Below are 18,213 nucleotides of genomic sequence, written 5' to 3' on the forward strand. Positions count from 1 at the left end.
ACTCTGTGTGTACCACAAGGACAGAGCAGGCACAGCACAGCCCCTGACCCAGGCCAGCCCCCAACCGGGAAGACGGAGATCACTGGCACATCATAAGTGTTTATTGAAATGAATTGAGTACTGCCTCCCCCCTTCACATGCAGGTGGGCACCCACAGAGCCCCCGATAGTTTCCAGGACCTGGGTGCCCTCCAACCTCCCCACCAGCCTCCACCGGGCCCAGGTGGTGCCAGTGCCCCCATATCTGTTTCCCTCTGAAGCCCCTCCTCCAGCGCAGACAGCAAAGAGCAGCAAAGGAAGGGCTAGGTCCCAGGGACGGGGTGGCCCTCAAGCCGCAAACCCTGGGCAGGAATGAGGGGAGTCGGCATGCACTGGGTCCTGTCCCCCGCTCCAGGCAGATGGAGGGGTGGGGTCACTTCTAGTCAGAAGTCCCCTAACCCCACTGGAAACTGGCCAGTGCTCCAGAAGCTGGGCTAGTTTTGTAGCCCCGAATGCTCTCCCTACAAGGACAGGTGCCATCCATGGGCTGCTGGGATACACTCCTGGGAGCTGGCCCCACCCCTCCTGTAGGCAGAGCTTGCACTGTCTTCCAGATGAGGGAGGACTGACAAACGCTGCCAGTCGAGCAGTTTCCAGGGGACCTAGAGTTGCCTCTGCCTGGCTAGGGTGAGGATTCGCCCGTTCAGTCCCACACAGGCATTGGCAGGGGGCGTCCTGTGTCTCCACCAGCTCTGAGTTTGTTCTGTGGGCAGGGAGGGCTCAGGTGCCCTCTGAGGGCAGCCGGAGGAGGAGGGGGCCTGCCTTAGAGAGCAGGACAGACGCAGGCCTGGCTGGGCCCGGGGAGGGGCAGGCCTGTAAGGTGTCATCTTGTCATGGGGGCCACAGGGCAGGGGAGGGGAAGAGAAGAGGGAGGCTTCATCCTCCCTTCGCCTGACGTTCTGCACAGGCCGCGCGGATAGCCATGCTGCTTCCTCTGCTCTCCTGCTGAGGAGAGTGGGAGTCTACCCTGAGTGCAGCTTGCTGCAGTGCCCACCGGCTCCCTGGGAACAGAGAGCTCTCCCACACTCGGCCGCCTTGGAGAGCCGGAGAGGAACGACTCCACCCACCCACTCCTCCCCAGCAGCTCAGCCACCTGTCCGAGCCCTGGGACCCTGGCCCATGGCAGGGCCTCTGGAAGGCAGGCAGGTAGGCATGCCAGCTCACTGCCAGCCCCAGCACCACGGTGGCCTGAGGACAGAGGGTCAGACCCAGGTACCTCTGGGCTCCCAGGCTGCCTTTAGCTCTGGCCTCGCTGCCCTCTTCCCATAATCTGCAACCTCCCCCAGGAACTCTGTGCCAAACCAGTTCTGGAAGTCGATTTAGTACTGGGCCCTCTCCCTGGGTCTCCCTTTCTGGGGGATCTTGGTCCAGACAGAGTGACAAGATGAGAGAGGGCATGTACCCCTGAGACCGTGGGGCCAGGCCAGCCCAAGCTCCACTTCCCCGGGGAGCCTGTGCCCGCCGAGCGGGGGCGGCGGCTGCCCGCGCCTGGTGCCATGCCTGCCTCGCTCTCCTCTAGCTCTTCTTGGCCTCCTGCTCCCTGCGCCGGAGCTTCTCGCGCTGCCGGGCAGCCTTCTCCTGGGCCTTGCGCTCCTTCTCAGCGGCCGCTGCCAGCTCCTTCACCTTCCGCTTCACCAGTGCCCGGTCATGCGAGCTGCTGAGCCCCAGGCTCTGGGGGAGGAGTTGAGAGTGAGGGAAAGCGCCCCAGAACCACCCCAGGTTCTTTGTGTTGAGGTGTGCCCTCTCTGGAGCTCCACCTGTCCTCTCTGAAGTGTCGCCTCCACCTCCCAGACTTGCCAGTGGGTCAGACACCCTCAGGGCAAGAATTGGGAATGGGAGTAGTTGGGAGAGAAGAGGGTGGAGAGCACCAGGCCCTTTACCAACACCCCAGCCCCCACCATCCTCCACTTCCCATAATCCCTGGCTCCCACTCCTCCACTCAGAATTTCAGCCTGGCCATGACCCTGATGTCCAGAGATGGGGTGCAGCTTGCCCAAGGTCACATAGCTGGTCAGTTGGTGAGGCCCCTTCCCACTCCAGAGGCTGCCCGGGGGACTCCCCTCCCCAGTCCTTCCCCAAGCAACTTGGCAGAGGGTGGAAACAGGCCAAAACTCGCAGCACGGACATCAGGCCCCTCCTGCTCTCCCTCCATTACCACCCGCCTCCACAACTGAGAATCAGACAAGGTGATCAGGGGGGAGGCCTGCTTCCCACGATACCAGGAGACCCATCAGAGTCAAGAGTTAGATGAGCTGAAGCCCTAAATGTCAAGGTCTGGAGCTTGAAGGTCAAACTAAAGAATTGGGTTTGAGTTTCAAGTCAGACTGAGGACCCATGCTAGAGTACAAAGATCAGGCCAAGGACCTTGCCTGGACGTCAGGGGTTAGGGCAGTAGGAGTGACAAGGTCAGGATAGGGGAACCCAATCCTTGAAGGCTGCCTCAGGCTCTGACCCACCTTCAGTTTGCTTCCATCCAGCTGCAGTAGCTGCGGCCCGTCCACCTGCCGTGCGGCAAACTCGGCGGCATACTGCTCCAGGTTGAGGCTGTGCAGCCACTGGCCCACCTGCTGACTGGTCCAGTGGTGGATAGTGGGAAGAGGTTCATCCAGGAACTGGGGCGGAGACCAAGGAGAGTGAGGGGGAAGACCTGGCCTGTGGCCTGCGCACCTGGCAGTCAGAGGCCAGGGCCTGCTCACCTCATCCGAAGACTGGGACAGCGTGTGGTAGGGGTAGGAACACTTGGCCTCCTGCCGGGGACCACTCGGGATCTTGGGGCTGCTGCTGGGGGGTGTGGAGTCATCACTCAGGGTGGATTCCTAGACAGGAGGGAGTGCATGCTGCTGAGCAGAAAGCTTGCCCCAGCTCAAGGGAGTCCCCCCAACCCACCCTCCCCCATCTGGACGGTGATGTCCTGGACAAGGCACCAGGCACCCTATACATGAGCCAGGAGCTGGGCAGGCACCATATGACTTGGTGACTCGTGAGAGGCACCAGGATCTGAGGCCTGTGGGAGGACATGGGGCTAGAATGAGCCAGGCAGAAAAGTTAGCAGGAACAGAGGAGACCTCAGGCTGGGTGTACGCTAGGGCAGTGGTCGGCAAACTCATTAGTCAACAGAGCCAAATATCAACAGTACAACAATTGAAATTTCTTTTGAGAGCCAAATTTTTTAAACTTAAACTTCTTCTAACGCCACTTCCTCAAAATAGACTCGCCCAGGCCGTGGTATTTTGTGGAAGAGCCACACTCAAGGGGCCAAAGAGCCGCATGTGGCTCACGAGCCGCAGTTTGCAGACCACGGCGCTAGGGGAATCACAGTATTTAGTGATGTGCTGAAATGATGAAGCAATGAATGAATCAACAACTTAATCAGAATATGAATAAGTGAACAAGTGAATGCACAAACTGAGATGATGAATGAATGAATCATCGAATGGCTTTATGGAGGACAAATGGACTCTAGGAATGCCTGGATCCCAGCCCGAGCCAGAGTGGAGTATGCGCTCATGTCATCTGAGCCCTAGGGCCAGTATGGGGGCACGAAGGCCATGGACTTACCTGAGAAGCTGACTTCTTAGGGCTGAAGCTCTCATGTTTAGGGGAGCAGGCAGGCGAGGTGGTGCTGCCGGAGGACGCTGAGCCCTTGCCACTGTCTGTGAACCAGGAAAAGGGCAGGAACGGGGAGCCCCCTGACCTGCTGGACCCCTCCACCGACTCCCTGTGGAGAGAGCGTCCTGCATGGGTGTGGGCACCGAGGAGAGGGCTGGGGCCACAGGGAATTATGGGTAGAAGCTGAGGCTGAGGTGTGGTGGGTACCACTTACCTGCTGCCCATGGACAGGCGGTTGCTGCCCTTATCCTTCCGGCTCTTGCTAGTAGATGCTCGGCGTAAGGTGACCCTACGGGGAGGGAAGAGGGGAGTGGGCCAGTGCTGCCCACTGTGCTACCCTGCGCCCCAACAGCTCCACGCCTTTGGCTCTGGTCCCTCCTCCACTCACCCCAGGTCCAGGAACTTCCGGCGAGTCTTCTTATCCAGGCCAATGGTGGGACTGGCAGGCTCAGGTGGGCTGGCATCCCGACTATCATCTTTTGGGGAGGAGGGAAGGAAAGAGCCTGTGTGGTTGCCTACCTGCCTCCTCCAGCTGCCAGTGTGAGGTGGTATACATTCTCCCAACTTAGAATCATGCAGTCTGGCTCTGGTGCCCTTCACTGGCTGTGTGACCTAGGACAGTCACTTTAACTCTCTGAGCTCCCTTCATCTCAAATACGGGGATATTTCATGGGACCTAATGGGATGTTTATGAAAACCTTATGCAAACCATAAACCACTCTGAAAAGGTAGGGACCACTACTATTTCGTGTTAATTTTATCTTGGCCAACTTCTAACCAGTCTTCCAATCTTGCACCACATGTCACTTCCTCAGAGAAGCCTTCCAGGATGCTCCCAACTAGGTCCTGTCACCTTTTATATGCTTTCTTGTGGAGAGGGTCAAGCCTGGGACTAATAAGAGGGCACGATCCTCTGGTGGCAAAGCCACGTGTAAGTCCCAGCACAATTATAGCCAAAGGCTATAGTTGTAAGCTTGACCTTATGGTCCGAACCTGTAGCCCCACGTGGTTAAGTGATATGGGCTGAGGGAGGTGCAGCAAGTAAATAAAGCTTGATCAGGTGCATGTAATTGAGTAGACTCGAAACCCCGAGAACATTGTAAACATCTTGACCACGCCCTTACTTTATGTCCTGGAATCTGGCTATAAAATAAAGACTCGGCTTGCAGGCACTGGCACTGACTCTCCATCAGAGAAGCAGCGTCCCACCTAGACCCAGCCTTATTCTCTTGTCTGTCTTTTCTAAATCCTTCACCACCCTCTTTCAGGTTCACCCATGGCCTTGCCGGCTTGCCACACTCTCACCTCCGTGTACATTTATCACATAGCACTTATTACAGCTTTAACTATACATATAATTCATTTAACTATACATTTAACTCAATTAACTATACAAATAATCATTAAAGGATGATTGGATTGCTTGCACTCTACCAGCGGACCACTGGTGGTCCGTGAGGTCCGAAAGGTTGGCGACCGCCGATTTAAGGAAACCTTTGGAGCAGCGGTCGCCAACCGGTAGGCTGTAAGGAACTATTTCATTGTTCCTCCCGGGAAACTACAAGCCCCCGGAGGATGAGAAACTGCATCTGTTTGCTCGCTTGTGTGCCCAGCGTCCAGTCGTCCAGTCGTAGGCGCTCAGATTAGTGAAACCAGGTGTTAACCACCATCACCACCCCCACCCTGCACTTGGTCCATCCTTGCGCTTCGGTGCCGCTGCGGTCCCCGCGCGCACCAGCAGGGGGAGCTGCGCGGGCCTTGCTCACCTTCACTGTGCGGCTCCGCACGCAGGTGGCGGCGCACAAAGCTGGGCGAGCTGTCCGAGGAGGGCGCGGAGCGCGGCGGCGAGCAGGAGGCGGCGGCCAGGCCCTCGTGCGAAGCGGCGTTGTGCAGGGGTCGGTAGCGGGTGAGCGGCGAGGGTGGCGGCTCATCCTCATCCAGGCTGCGCCGCAACCCCGGAGGCTCCAGGCAGAACGAGCCCACGGCCGGAGACCCTGGGCCCGAGTGCAAAGGCGAGCGCAGCCGGTGCAGGGGGCTCCCGCAGCCGTCGGTCACCTGCAGGAGGGGCAGCCGCTCACCGCCATCCCTCCTCCCCGCTTCCCTGAGGGACTGGGCGCCAGGCTCACCCTGTAAACTGCACCGGAGCCTCTGAGGCGTGGAGCCCGGACTCCTGGGTCTATCGGGGGACTTGGAGGGGGTTTTCCCCATGCGGGTGGAGGGGTGGCTGGGCAGTGAGAGGTGGGAAACGGGGGCATTCAGTCACACAGGCTGGGGTTGAATCCCACCTCCTATTGATGTGTGACTTTGTTACGGAACCTCTGAGCCTCAGTTTTCTCATCTGTAAGATGAGGATGATAATCTCTTCCTTAAGGATGAAATGAGCCAAATGTGAAGGTAGCTAAAGCTTGTGAGCATTATTATATCAGAAGCCTGGGTGTGTGGTTTCCCTGGAAGAGGGTTTGGAGGGACTCTCCAGGGGCAGGAAGAGTGGGTGGGGTACGTGTGATTGGGTGAGCTGCCCCAACCTTGCCTCCGGGCCCATCGGAGCCTTCACCATCCTCCGCAGAGCTGGCACTGTCCCGAAGCCTCGAGCGGGAAGGCCGATGCCTACGGCCTTTGGCCAGCAGTTGGGCCCGGGCTTTGTGTAAACTGCTGTCCAGTCTGACGGTCTCTGGCACAGCCAAGTCTAGGTCTGCAAACCGGGTGAAGGGGGCAGAGACCAGATGCGTGAGGACAGCAAGCCCAGAGGCCCACCTCAAGTGGCCACCTGCACTCACACCCCAGACATTCAATGAATGTTTCCGAGTGCCAGGCACTGGGAGTGCAGATGAGATGGGAAACGGTCTCTCTCAGTCTCCGGGGAAGCAGACTCGTCAGCACATAGATACAGCAGGGTGATGGAACCCCTCACAGGCAGAGGGGGACAGGACCGCCCTGGCTGGCTGGGTCAGAGGAGGACAGGCCAGGGCTGGGTCTTAAGATCTGCATATATCAACCAGGTTGGCGAGACTGGTATATGCGATGCTGGGAAGTAGGGCAGCGGGGCAAAGGGGGCACCTCCCGGGCAATTGGAGGGTATAGGTTTGTGGAGGGAAGGGCTGGGGGAGGAGACTGGAGAGATCACGGTATCAGTGGCTATCACTGAAGAAGTGCCTACCGTGCACCAGGCTAGGGACAGTTATATACACATTTTAGAGCTGAGCAAACTGAGGCTCAGAGAGGGAAGTCTCCTGACGAAGCCACCAGCTAGCAGTGGTCTGGGATTGGAGCATGGCCAGTCTGGCTCCAGAGGCTGGCCCCGCTAGGGACACTGGCTTGCTGTGCCATGCTCAGGGTCACACTCAGTATTAGCACCATTGGCTCTCGGTTGAACTGGAGCAGAGGGATCCCTGCTCCCCACCCCCACCCTCTACACACACACAAACCAGTGGCAGCTGCAGGGAGGAAAACTCACAGTCCCCTGAGGCCGGGTCCTGTCCTGGGGTCTGTGGCCCAGGGCCAGGTCCTGGCTGGGGATGTGGAGGAAGAGTTGGCAAACCCAGTGAGTGGGCCGTGGATAAACCCTATTGCTCCTAGCTCCATCTGCTCCACCTGAGCATGAAGCCCTCACTCTGCAGTGTGTCTCTCAACCCCGACCTTGGCCCCGGAGTCTCCAGGCAGAAAAGGTTCTTCTGAGACTTCGGGATGGATTAAGACCTTTCTTCCCCTCTACCTCCAGTGAGCTCAGGGACCCCATCCCATCACCCATGCCTGTTCTCTGTTGTCTGCAGACATCCCAGTGCTCTCCTGGCTTACCCACCACCCATGTCTATTTCCAGCCCTGACCCCTCCCCTGGATCCCAAACCTGGGCACCTCAACACCTGCCAGGGAACCTGTCATGTCCAGGCACCAGGCACCTCAAACTCAACCCATCAAAACAAACCCACCACCTGGCCTCCAACTGGCTGCTCCTCTGTCCCCTGGCTCAGTGAAAGGCCTCGTCCTTCACCCAGATGCTGCGCTGCCCCTCAGCCCCAGACCCAGGTGGTCATTCATGTGTCCAGCTGCCTACCTGCCATCTCCACTTGCATGTCCAATGGGCATCTTCAATGCGCATGTCAAAACTGGACACCCCACCCCCATGGTCGGCAAACTGCGGCTCGCGAGCCACATGCGGCTCTTTGGCCCCTTGAGTGTGGCTCTTCCACAAAATACCACGGCCTGGGCGAGTCTATTTTGAAGAAGTGGTGTTAGAAGAAGTTTAAGTTTAAAAAATTTGGCTCTCCAAAGAAATTTCAATCGCTGTACTGTTGATATTTGGCTCTGCTGACTAATGAGTTTGCCGACCACTGCCCCACCCCCAAGCTGCTCCTCCCAGTCTGCCCAGCTCAGCAAATGGCAGCTTGATCCTTCCAGCTTCTCAGAGCAAACCCCTGGAGCCATCCCTGGGCCCTCTTTCTCCCTCCACCCCACACACCCACCCATCCACAGTTCCTCTTAGCGCTGCTTCTGGCACGTATCTAGACGTACTGAAATATTCATGGTGAAATGACAAGATGTTTTGGACTAGGTTCAAAATAATCCAGGGGAAGAGGAGAGGAGCATGCAAAGGGATAGAGACGGAGCAGGGCTAATCCGCAAGCTGGCGATGGCTGCGGCTGAGTGACAAGTACGTGCACATGATGGAGAGCACAGTGCTATTCTCTCCACTCTTCATTTCCCACAATAAAAGAGTGTTCGTAAGTGTCTGTTATGCACACTCACATGCACGTATGCATATGGGGAGAGAGAGGAGAGAGAGTTCACAGAAGAGTAGGGGAGAAAAAGAGAGGGTAGGAGAGAGGAGAGGAGGGGAGGGGAGGGGAGGGTAGAGGAGGGGAGACAAAAGAGAACTCCTCACAGCCTGTCTAGGTCATCATCTCCTCTCGCCTCCCAGCTGGTATTCCCTCCTCCTCCTCTTCCCATTTACAGTCTATTTTCAACACCGCTGCCAGAGTGATCCTGATAAAACGAGTCAGCCCGTGTCACTCCTCTGTGACTTCCACCTCACAGAGAGGAAGAGCCTGCGTCTCCCAGGAGCCTTCCACCCCGAGTCTGCCCTCTGAGACACAGCCTGTGCCACCTCCCTGAGCTTCTGCTGCTCTCCCTCTCTCCACTCCAGCCTGGCTCTTCGTGCAAGCCTAACCTGCACCTCGGGGCCTCTGCACTTCCTCTTCCTGTCCCGCAGGCTCTAGCCGCGAGGTCTGCATGGTTCTCACCTTCCGGTCTTGGCTTAGATACTCTCATTGAGGACCTCCCTGACCACAGAATCTCTAAGACCCCCAGAACCCATTTTTCACACCCCTGTTTTTTCCTGTATCTCCACCCTTTAGAAGGTCAGCTCCACAAGCAGAGATGTTTCTAGTTTGTCCATTGCTCTAACACAGGCACAGAATGGTGCCTCGTATGCAGTGGTCAGAAAATATTTCAATGAAAGGACAGATTGGCCTCCGCACACCCCTGGAACCTGGCCTCTTTCTCCAACAGGACTGATTGCCTTAGGTCAGGCCTTCCCCAGCTGCCCACCTCCCATCTCCCCCTCCACCACCCCACCCCCACCCTGCCCCACTGTCCCAGAGCATGGCCTCAGCATCCTCCATCCTTAGTTCCCTGCTCCTAATGTGTGCCAGGCTCTGTTCTGTCTCCCCACCCACTTTCCACAAGTTAGAAGAAATTCCTAAAGCCCATTTCTGACTGTCTCATACTCACCTGCTTTTGCAACCCCAGGCAGAGGGTCGGGTGAGGGGTGGGGAGTGGTCCATGCCCCTCAGCCCTCCATTCAAGTCCTGAGCGGTCCAGCCCCCACTCTGCTGTGCTGCCCTCACTCCCTCCTCTGCACAGCGTGCTCGGATATGCACACCTTGGTTGAGAGCAGAAGCCCTGGAGCCAGATGGCCTGGGTTGAACCCAGTCCTGCCACTTGCTGGCTGGTTGGCCCTGAACAAGTTACTTACGTTTAGCTAACTGCATCCTCATCTGTAAAATGGGGCCATGCCAGCAGTATCTTCCTTACAGAGCTGTGAGCACTAAATGAGAGCATCCATAGAACGTGCTTCCCCGTAACGCCTGTGACTTCCTAAGTGCTCACAGGCACTGGCTGCAGTGGGCACTGGATGGAACCGCTTATACTGATAACGCCTCTTCCTTCATGTCCCACCTCCATCCTGTGGTCCTGCTGCTCTCTCTGCCCCATCACTCTCCACCCTTGTCTGGCCCGCAACTCCAATATGTGACCTTGTCACCTCCCCCCCACTCCGGACAGCCACTATGATCTGGTTGGGAAGAGTGTCCCATGCGAGTCTACACAGCAGAAGTGACACCCTTGCCTGTCCACGTGTCCCTAAGAGCCTGTGTGGGGCCTGGCCGAGGGCAGGTGCTCAGTAGCTGTTTGACAAGCAAAGTAAAGCCACGCTTCCATGGACAGGTGCAGAGCTGGGCAGAGCTGGACTCCAGTTACACGCAAGTGCTGATGAGGGCCATCGCCCCCGTTCCCTCCTCTGCACAGCACCCCTCACCTTCTACCCTCCTCCCTGTTTAGCCGTGTGGGCTTTGTGGTCCGCCCCGCTGCTCGGCCCTGAGCTAGAATTCACGCTCCGTGATGGCAGTGGCTTTGGCTTGTTCGGCGGTACCTCTAACGTCTGTCAAATGTATGAGGGAGACAGGCAGTGACTGGCGCCACTGTTTTAGATGAAGTAGCCAGGCTGAGGCGTGGGTGACAATACAGAGCCAAGGTGGCAGAAAGAACAAGAGGGGACGGCGTGGTCTTGGGCTTGGAGTGCCCGGCGATCAGCAGGCACCAGTGCAGCCTGCAAGGAGAGGGCACTGGCCTGGCTGCGGGGGGTGGACCAGAGAGGCACCTGTCCGGGGGCAGCTGAGTGGATGGACAGGGGAGAGGTGCTGCCAGAGGACTGCTATCTTGGACTCCAGGTCTGACCCCACTGCTCTGGCCCCTGAGCCATCCCTGCTTCCCTTCGGGCGTGTGCAGGCCGTGGGCTGAGCTGGGGGAGGGAGCCTTCCGTTCCCTGCCCCCTGCCACCGAGTGAATCTCCTGAAGCAGTGAGGACTGCGGACTGAAGACAGAGCAGTAACAGCTAAGACTTACTGAGTTCTCACTGGCTGGGTCTAAGTGCTTCACAATTACTAGCTCGTTTAAACCTCCCACAGCCCTGTGAGAAGAGACTCCGGGAATCCCCAGGCAGCCTTCATAGGGCTGGTGAAGAGCCGGCGGGGTTACAGGCAGCCTGGCTCCCAAGGCTCGGTTTGTAACTAACAAGCCAGCTGTACCTCCTCTGAGGCCTAGATGGGAGTGACTTCTGAGTCCAAACCCTCATTTTACAGGTGGGGAAGGTGAGGCTGGGAGAGGAAAGGTGTAACCCAGGTCAGAGGTCATAGCATCCAGGTCTCCTGGCTCCCAGGCCAGCGTTCTTGCCACTCCGGGGCGGGGGGGGGGGGGGGGGGCGGGGGGTGCTAGGGCTCAGCCGGTGACCCGCCACCTCTACTTTTGGTTTCCCACAACAAAATATTGTTGGCATGTGTCTGTGTTACACAGACTCACATACATGCACAGGTATGGGAAGACAGAGGAGGGCCAGGGAGAGGGCCCTTTGCTCCTGACCCTGAGCCATGACCACAGGACCATGGTCATCTCACCTTGGAGGATCTAGGCAGCAAGGGGGGGCAGTCCCTCCTCCAGTCCCCTGCTCTCCCGGGCCCTCCCTTTCTTCCATCCTTCCCTCCAGATGCTTCCCTCCCCACTCTCCCCCAGGGAGCTACTCAGGCCCAGGGCAGTGGGAAGTCTTGAATATTTAATTGCCTTTTGCCTGGGGAAGCAGGCAGGGCTGTGAGGGAGAAGGAAAACAGGAAGGGTTGGGGTGGGAGAGGGGAGTGGAGAACGAAAAGCCTCTTGTCAGGCCAGAGGTCAGCCCAGGCCTGGGTGGAGGTGGAGCAGCGTTCCCTAGGAGCAGGGAGGCAGCAGTTCCTGGCATTGCCAGGGCATGTGGCAGTGGCAGGGGAGAAGGAGGTGAGCAGGGGAGGGGGAGGCGGGAAGGGAAGGAAGGCAGAGGTGAGGAGAAGTCAGGGGAGGAGAAGCTGGGAGGCCCTGTGGCCTTCCACACCAGGAGCCCCCCACCGTCATGCACACCAATGTGAGTTCTGAAAGCTGCACACGTTACAGGCTTCAGGCGCTCCTGTCTGTCTCCTCCTCTCCTCCATGTTCCTTTGCTCACTGACTCCTGCACCAAATCCAGCTGGGAAACAGCCTTTCCACCCCACTGTATGCTGGGAACTCTGCCCTGCTGGTTGGTCTACCTCCAATTCATACAATAGAAAGGTCGCAGGGGGTAAAGGATGGCACAGGCAGGTGTGTGCATGCACCCCGGTGTGTGCTGAGACTGCATACATTTGAATTCTGTGTACATCCATGCAGAGTGAGGTCCCTTATTTATGCAAATTAAGAGTGATGTGTGTCACCTGTCCTGGGGGGTACAGGTGTATCGCACCATGACTGAGAGCAGGGAGTTAGGCAGCCTGGAGTCCCAGCTCTGCCACTAACCTACCTGTGATCTTTAAGGCAAGTCACTCCAGCACTGTGCCCTAGCTCCTTGTCTGAAAAATGGATACACTCCTTAGCATTAGTGTGAGGATTCAAGGAGACAGTGCATGGGAGATGGGGGTGCTGGCCTTAGTACCTGGCACGAGACAGCCCTTAATAAAAGAGGATCCTTGTTAAGATTGCTGCTGTTGTAACTGTCATGTCCAGATGTGTGACAACGAATCAGGCTGTACGACCACAACATACACATTCACACACACACTAAAGTCCCCAAGGGACTCCTCCCTGCCACCCCACACCAAGGGCCAGGTGGCCTTGGCTAGAGATAGAGCCAAACAGAACTTACCAAAAACCTCATCAGCGGGTTCTCGGAGCTTTGAAGAAGCCATGGCTCAAGAGAGCTGGGGAGAACAAAGGGGTGGAGAGAAAGACCGTGGGTAAGAGGTTCAGGTTGGTGGAAGCCAGGGAGCCACCAATGGCTACCTGCTCCTGGCCGCTGGCCCCTCAGGTTCCCTCAGAACGCTTCCTCCAGCCCCGGGAAGAGAAGTTATCTGAACGATAGCCCAGACTGTGGTGGGCGGGGCAGGAGGCAGAAGCAGGTCCAAGGTGTAGACACAGGCAGAGTCCTGTGCTCAGGGTCCCAGCTGATTTGCCGTGGGCCTCCACCCAGGTCACAGAACTTCTCCCCTTCACTCTCTTGGGCCTTTCCTCCATTAGCTTTCCCGAAAAACTTTTAATCATCATAAATTGGCCAACAGAAAATCTAGGAGAAATCTTGGGAGATTCTTAAATCCAATCCACTCATTTTACAAATAAAGCAACAGGGAGAATGGCCTAAGATCACATAATAAGTTAACGACAATATCAGGACCAGAACTCAGGTTCTTCCATCCATCCATCTACCTACCGCCCTTCTTACACATTCATCCACCCATCATCTACCCATCCATCCATCCATCCATCCCTCCATCCATCCATCTTTGCATCCATCAGTTCATACTATCCACCCACCCATCTTCCAATCCATCACCCAGTCCTACCTCCCTACCCCCATCACTGGTGCACTCACCACCTGCCTTCCTGAACACGAGCTATTCAGGAAGCTGGCGCCAGAGCCACTGTTCTTGACAAACTCAGTTCTAGACAGACCCACAGATGCCAGAGGGTACGAGGAGTACTCTCAGCACAACAGTGGACAGCCAAATCTCTATGATGCATCGAGCATGTTCTGGGAAGAAGTGCAGATGGGTGGGGGAATGATTTTGTGTTTTTGGTGGGAAGCAAGGAGGGCAGTTGGGGAAGCAGGATATGTACAGCTGAAACAACTGGGGCTTCCTAGCAGATATAGGACTGCAGCAGCCGACACTAAGGCCTGGGTGTCAGAGGGGCAGGGGAATACTGGATGAAGGGAGAGCGAGGAAGCTCAGGGGCAGGGGCAGGGGCACACTGCATTCTGGGGCCATGATCTCCAGTTCTTTTTTGTTTGTTTGTGTTTTAATCCTCACCCCAGGATATTTTTCCATTGATTTTTAGGGAGAGTGGAAGAGAGAGGGGAAGACAGAAACATTGATGTGAGAGAAACACATCCATTGGTTGCCTCCTGCATGAGCCCCGACCAGGTTCTGGGCTGGGGAGGAGCCTACAACCGAAGTACATGCCCTTGACCGAATCAAACCCGGGACCCTTTGGTCCACAAGCCAACTCTCTATCCACCGAACCAAACTGGCTAGGGCTCCAGTTACCTCTAACACTCAGGTCTGCATGAGAAGGGCAGGGCACTGGGGTAGACCAGACATGTGGCGGGTGTAAGAAAGCTAAGTCACGTGCCTGGGGCCTTTTCCAGCTGTCCTGTTATTACAGAGACATCATCTCACAGAGACATCATCTCACAGAGAGCTAGCCAGGCTTGGGATTCTTAGTATCCCCACGTTACAGGTGTGAAAACCAAGATGCAGGAGATAATTGGCAGAACTCAACCTTGACCCAGGTCTCCCGCCCCTCTGCCCTATCCTGGGTGATGATCTGCAGTTTTGGAAGGTGCTCATAAGGAAAGGACACTGCGGGGACAAAGAGGAAAGGGAGCTGGTCCATACTGGCTAGAACTGGGAGAAGCAGGCTCTATGGGTGCTTGGGGCTGAAAACAGGAAATGAGGTATCAGAAGGGGCCAGTATACGGGCCCTCCAAGAACTCTCCTGCCATTCTTGAACTCTGGGTGCAAGCAGCAAAGAAGTTGTGGGACCACTCTTCCTGTCCTAAAGGGCCAGATGGGCAGGGAGGCTGCCCCTAAGAATAAACCAAGTTTCCTCATTCCATCATAAAGCTTCATCTGACCAGCACATAGCTGCCACCTCCTCCAGGAAGTTGTCCTAGATAGCCCTCCCTCCTCCCATTTGTCTACATAATTTCTAAATCCACCCTTACCCGAGCACTGGGAAATGAGGGATTTTTCATATTTCATTGATTCTCTAAGTGGGTCATATCTCTCCCACACACATCTGAATGGGACTCCCTGAGGAGCCGGGGCAGCATTCCCCACCAGACTAGGGATGCTCTGAAGATTAGAATGGAGCCCTGGCCGGTATGACTTCGCTGGCTGGAGCATTGTCCCATACAGGAAAGGTCATGGGTTGGATTCCGGGTCAGGAAACATACTCAGGTTGAGGGTTCAATCCACGGTCAGGTATATACGGGAGACAACTGATGTTTCTCTCTCACACTGGTGTTTCTCTTTCTTTCTCTCTCTCAAATCGATAGCAAACAAACAACCATATCCTTGGGTGAGGGTTTAAAAAGAAAAAGAAAGAAAAATTAAATAAAAATAAAAACTGATAAGAATGGAGGCTCCCGCCCTGACCGGTTTGGCTCAATGGATAGAGCGTCAGCCTGCGGACTGAAGGGTCCCAGGTTCGATTCCGGCCAAGGGCATGAGGGCATGTGCCTTGGTTGCGGGCACATCCCCAGTAGGGGGTGTGCAGGAGGCAGCTGATCGATGTTTCTCTCTCATCGATGTTTCTAACTCTCTATCCCTCTCCCTTCTTCTCTGTAAAAAATCAATAAAATATATTTTAAGAAAAAGAATGGAGGCTCCCTGAGGGAGGCTATGGTGACTCCTCTCTTAGACTATCTGACATGCAGATCCCATGTGTTCTTTTCTTAACATGTTTTATTGATTTTAATTTTTTTAATCCTCACCCGAGTAGTGAGGATATTTTTTCCAATTGATTTTTAGAGAGTGGAAGGGAGGGGGGAAGAGAGAGAGAGAAATATCGATGTGAGAGAGATACATCAATTGGTTGCCTCTCCCTTGAGCACCCCTACCAACCCAGCCAGGGATTGAACCTGCAACCAGGTACATGCCCTTGACTGGGAATCGAACCCCCAACTCACCGCTCTAACCACTGAGTAAAGCAAGGGCCCCAGGTGTTCTTTATTCAAGGTCCCAGTCCAGGGTGGAGACCCTCCTGAGAAGAGTCCTCTGTCAGGTGCCCTCAGGGGAGGGCTGGGCTTCCAGCTCACACCTGCGCCCAGTCCATCCTGATTCAGCACAAACTGCCTTCTTCCCCTCCCTTCACCAACTAACTCCCTGTAGCTGGGGGACCCTCCTTACTCTGGAAGCAGGACATCCAGGGGGTCACCAGGTCTCTCCCACTCAACCCCCTCATTCCAAAACTGAGCCATCACACTCCTACACACACACACACACACACACACACACACATTCAACCCGGTAACTGTCACAGGAAGAAAATGAACCTGTCCCTCCGCTCACAGTCTGAGCTCTGACTCTACTGGGCGCTCCTTCCAATTCTCAGAAGAGGCGCTCCAATGACCTTTGACCCTTTTCTGGGAGACAGGTGAGCTCAAAGCTTCTTGGGACTCCGGGGAAGGAGAAGGAGAAAGAGAAAGAAAGGGGCACAGCCCTGGAGAGAGAAGGTGTAGTAGTAACAGACCGGTTGGGGGTGCGGGGTCAACCCACAGAGCCCCGGAGAGAAGGAAGAATGAGACAGAGAGTGGGGTTGGGGAAAGCGGCCGTGGAGAGGGCCCCCCCGCAGCCCTGTTGGAGGCCCAAGGAGGGCTGTGAAGAGGAGAATCTGCTGCCGGGAGAGGGGTGGCCCCAGCGGGGCAACTGGAGGAAAGGTGCCCTGGAGGAGCAGAAAGGGACCAAGAGAGAAGTGCAACTGGGAAAGGCTGGAAGGAATGGCCGGCAGAGGAGGCTGGGGCAGGAGGCGGCAGTTGTGCAGCTAGAGAAAGCCAAGCCCCTCTCCCACAGGCCCAGGCTTGGGGCGTCCGGCAAGCGTGCCCCCCCACCCCCCACCCCACTCCCCTGGCGCCACTGGAGCTGGGGTAGAGGTGGAGGGCAGGGCACCTCCTGCACTCCTAGGGCCCCTAGTCCCCCATCAGAGCCTCTCGGATAGTTTCCTTCCAATCCATCAGCCTCTCGGCGGCGTTGGACAGGAAAGAGTTAAGCCCTCTCCCCCCTCCTCCCACACCAGTTTTTTAAATTAATTTATCCCGGCAGCGGGCTGGAGGGAGAGGATTAGGGACACAAATCCTATCTCCGTCCCCTCCCCTGACAGCCCAGCTCCCCAGCTCCGCGCAGCCCCCTTAGGGATAGGGGAAGAAAGGCCCTTGTCGCTTCACTCCATCCAACCCCACTCGGGGTCCCATCGCAAGCCCGAGTGGCCACCCGGCCCCGCTCCCCCGTCCGCCTCGGGATCCCGGCCCCTCACCTCCAGCATCAGTCATCTTCAGCGTCCGGCGCCTAAGGAACCCCTCGGGCCCATGGTGCTCCGGGCGGGGGCCGGCGGGAGGGGCGGGGGCCGTCACCCCGGCCGCGGGGGGCTCCGGGCGGGCTCGATTCGCTCCATCCCAGGAGTGGGGTGCGGGTCGGCGAGGAGGGTCCTGAAGCCGGAGGGAAGGGGGTGGGAGCGTGTGGGAGAGCTGGAGAGGGTTTGCAGCAAGCAGGAGGCGCCGGCGGGGCTGGACCGGGAGACCTAATGGGAGGATGCTCCGTGCGTGTGCGTGAGTGTGTGTACGTGAGTGTGTGTGTGCGTGTCAGTGTGTGCAGTGTGTGTGAGAGAGAGGAGAGGGAGGGAGGGAGAGAGAGAGAAAGAGAGAGAGCGCTCCAGAGAGAGCCACCTCCCCGCCCTCCAGGCCCCCTGGACGCGGGCCCCTCCCCCGCCGGGCAGGCCGTTGCGCGTCGCGTCGCGTCGCGGCGGTGGGGGTCTCGGGGGTCCCCCGGAAGGGGCGATGCTGGGGGCGCGCGGCGGGGAGGTGGGCGCCGGGAGACAAAGAGCGGGAGGGAGGGGTGGGGGAGGGGCGGAGGCAGCGCGCGGAGGGGCGGAGGCGGCCGGCGACGCGGCCCAGCAAGGGGGTTCGGAGTTGTCGCTACTTCTCAGCCCGCGGGAGTCGGGCCCCGGGGGGAGTGGCCCCACCTTAGCACCCACGGGGCTTACGCCTCCTCTGCAAGGTCCGTGAAGGCTCCTGATTCGTCCACTTAACGGACCTCCACCGCGTGGTCGTTTGCGCGGAGGCCTGAGGGGACCGCGGGGAACAGGACCAACCCGGTCCCGGCCGTGGGGCTCGCGGCGTAGTCCAGTGGAGGGGGCGGGGGGGGGCGGAGGCCCGGTGCTAGGAGGCCTGGTTCACGGAGGATACCTCCGCGCTGGAAGAGCGCACAGGGTGGGGGTGCGGGGGCGCTGGGCCCCGCCAGGAGGCGGGGTGAGGAAGGGGATGGAAGTGATCCGGAAGGATTCCCGGAGGAGGTGATAGGGTGGCTACTCCTGCGGGCCAGGCCGGGGTGGACCTGCTAATGGGGCTGGGGTGAGAGGCGGGGTGGAGGATGGAGAGAAGAATAGATGAGTGAGGCTGCAGAGGTGGAGGTGACGGGGTGGACAGAGGGCTTACATTTATCCTCAGCGGCAGGGGAAAAAGTAACAGGGGAGGGAGGGGCTCGGACTTGCATTTTAGGAAGAACCCCTGGCTCCTCCGTGGCG

At 57.4% G+C, this 18,213-nt stretch overlaps 1 protein-coding gene across 2 annotated transcripts; it reads right to left on the reverse strand.

Moving 5' to 3' along the window:
- Window positions 1-79: 79 nt before the first annotated feature.
- On the reverse strand, window positions 80-17,263 carry SAMD14 (sterile alpha motif domain containing 14). Of its 2 annotated transcripts, XM_080680319.1 has the most exons (10): window positions 16,948-17,263; window positions 12,563-12,617; window positions 6,173-6,339; window positions 5,414-5,702; window positions 4,036-4,123; window positions 3,862-3,936; window positions 3,597-3,756; window positions 2,735-2,854; window positions 2,495-2,650; window positions 80-1,709 (listed from the first exon to the last, which is right to left on the reverse strand). In XM_080680319.1, exons 2-10 carry the CDS (start codon window positions 12,603-12,605, stop codon window positions 1,554-1,556), a joined length of 1,254 nt encoding a protein of 417 aa, XP_080536445.1. In that variant the 5' UTR covers window positions 12,606-12,617; window positions 16,948-17,263; the 3' UTR covers window positions 80-1,553. The 2 variants fall into 2 exon arrangements, with proteins under 2 accessions (XP_080536445.1, XP_080536446.1); XM_080680320.1 differs by lacking the exon at window positions 6,173-6,339 and having other exon boundaries at window positions 16,948-17,082.
- Between the last annotated feature and the right edge of the window lie 950 nt (window positions 17,264-18,213).

Source organism: Plecotus auritus, assembly GCF_963455305.1.
Source record: "Plecotus auritus genome assembly, chromosome: 7".
Taxonomy (NCBI): domain Eukaryota; kingdom Metazoa; phylum Chordata; class Mammalia; order Chiroptera; family Vespertilionidae; genus Plecotus; species Plecotus auritus.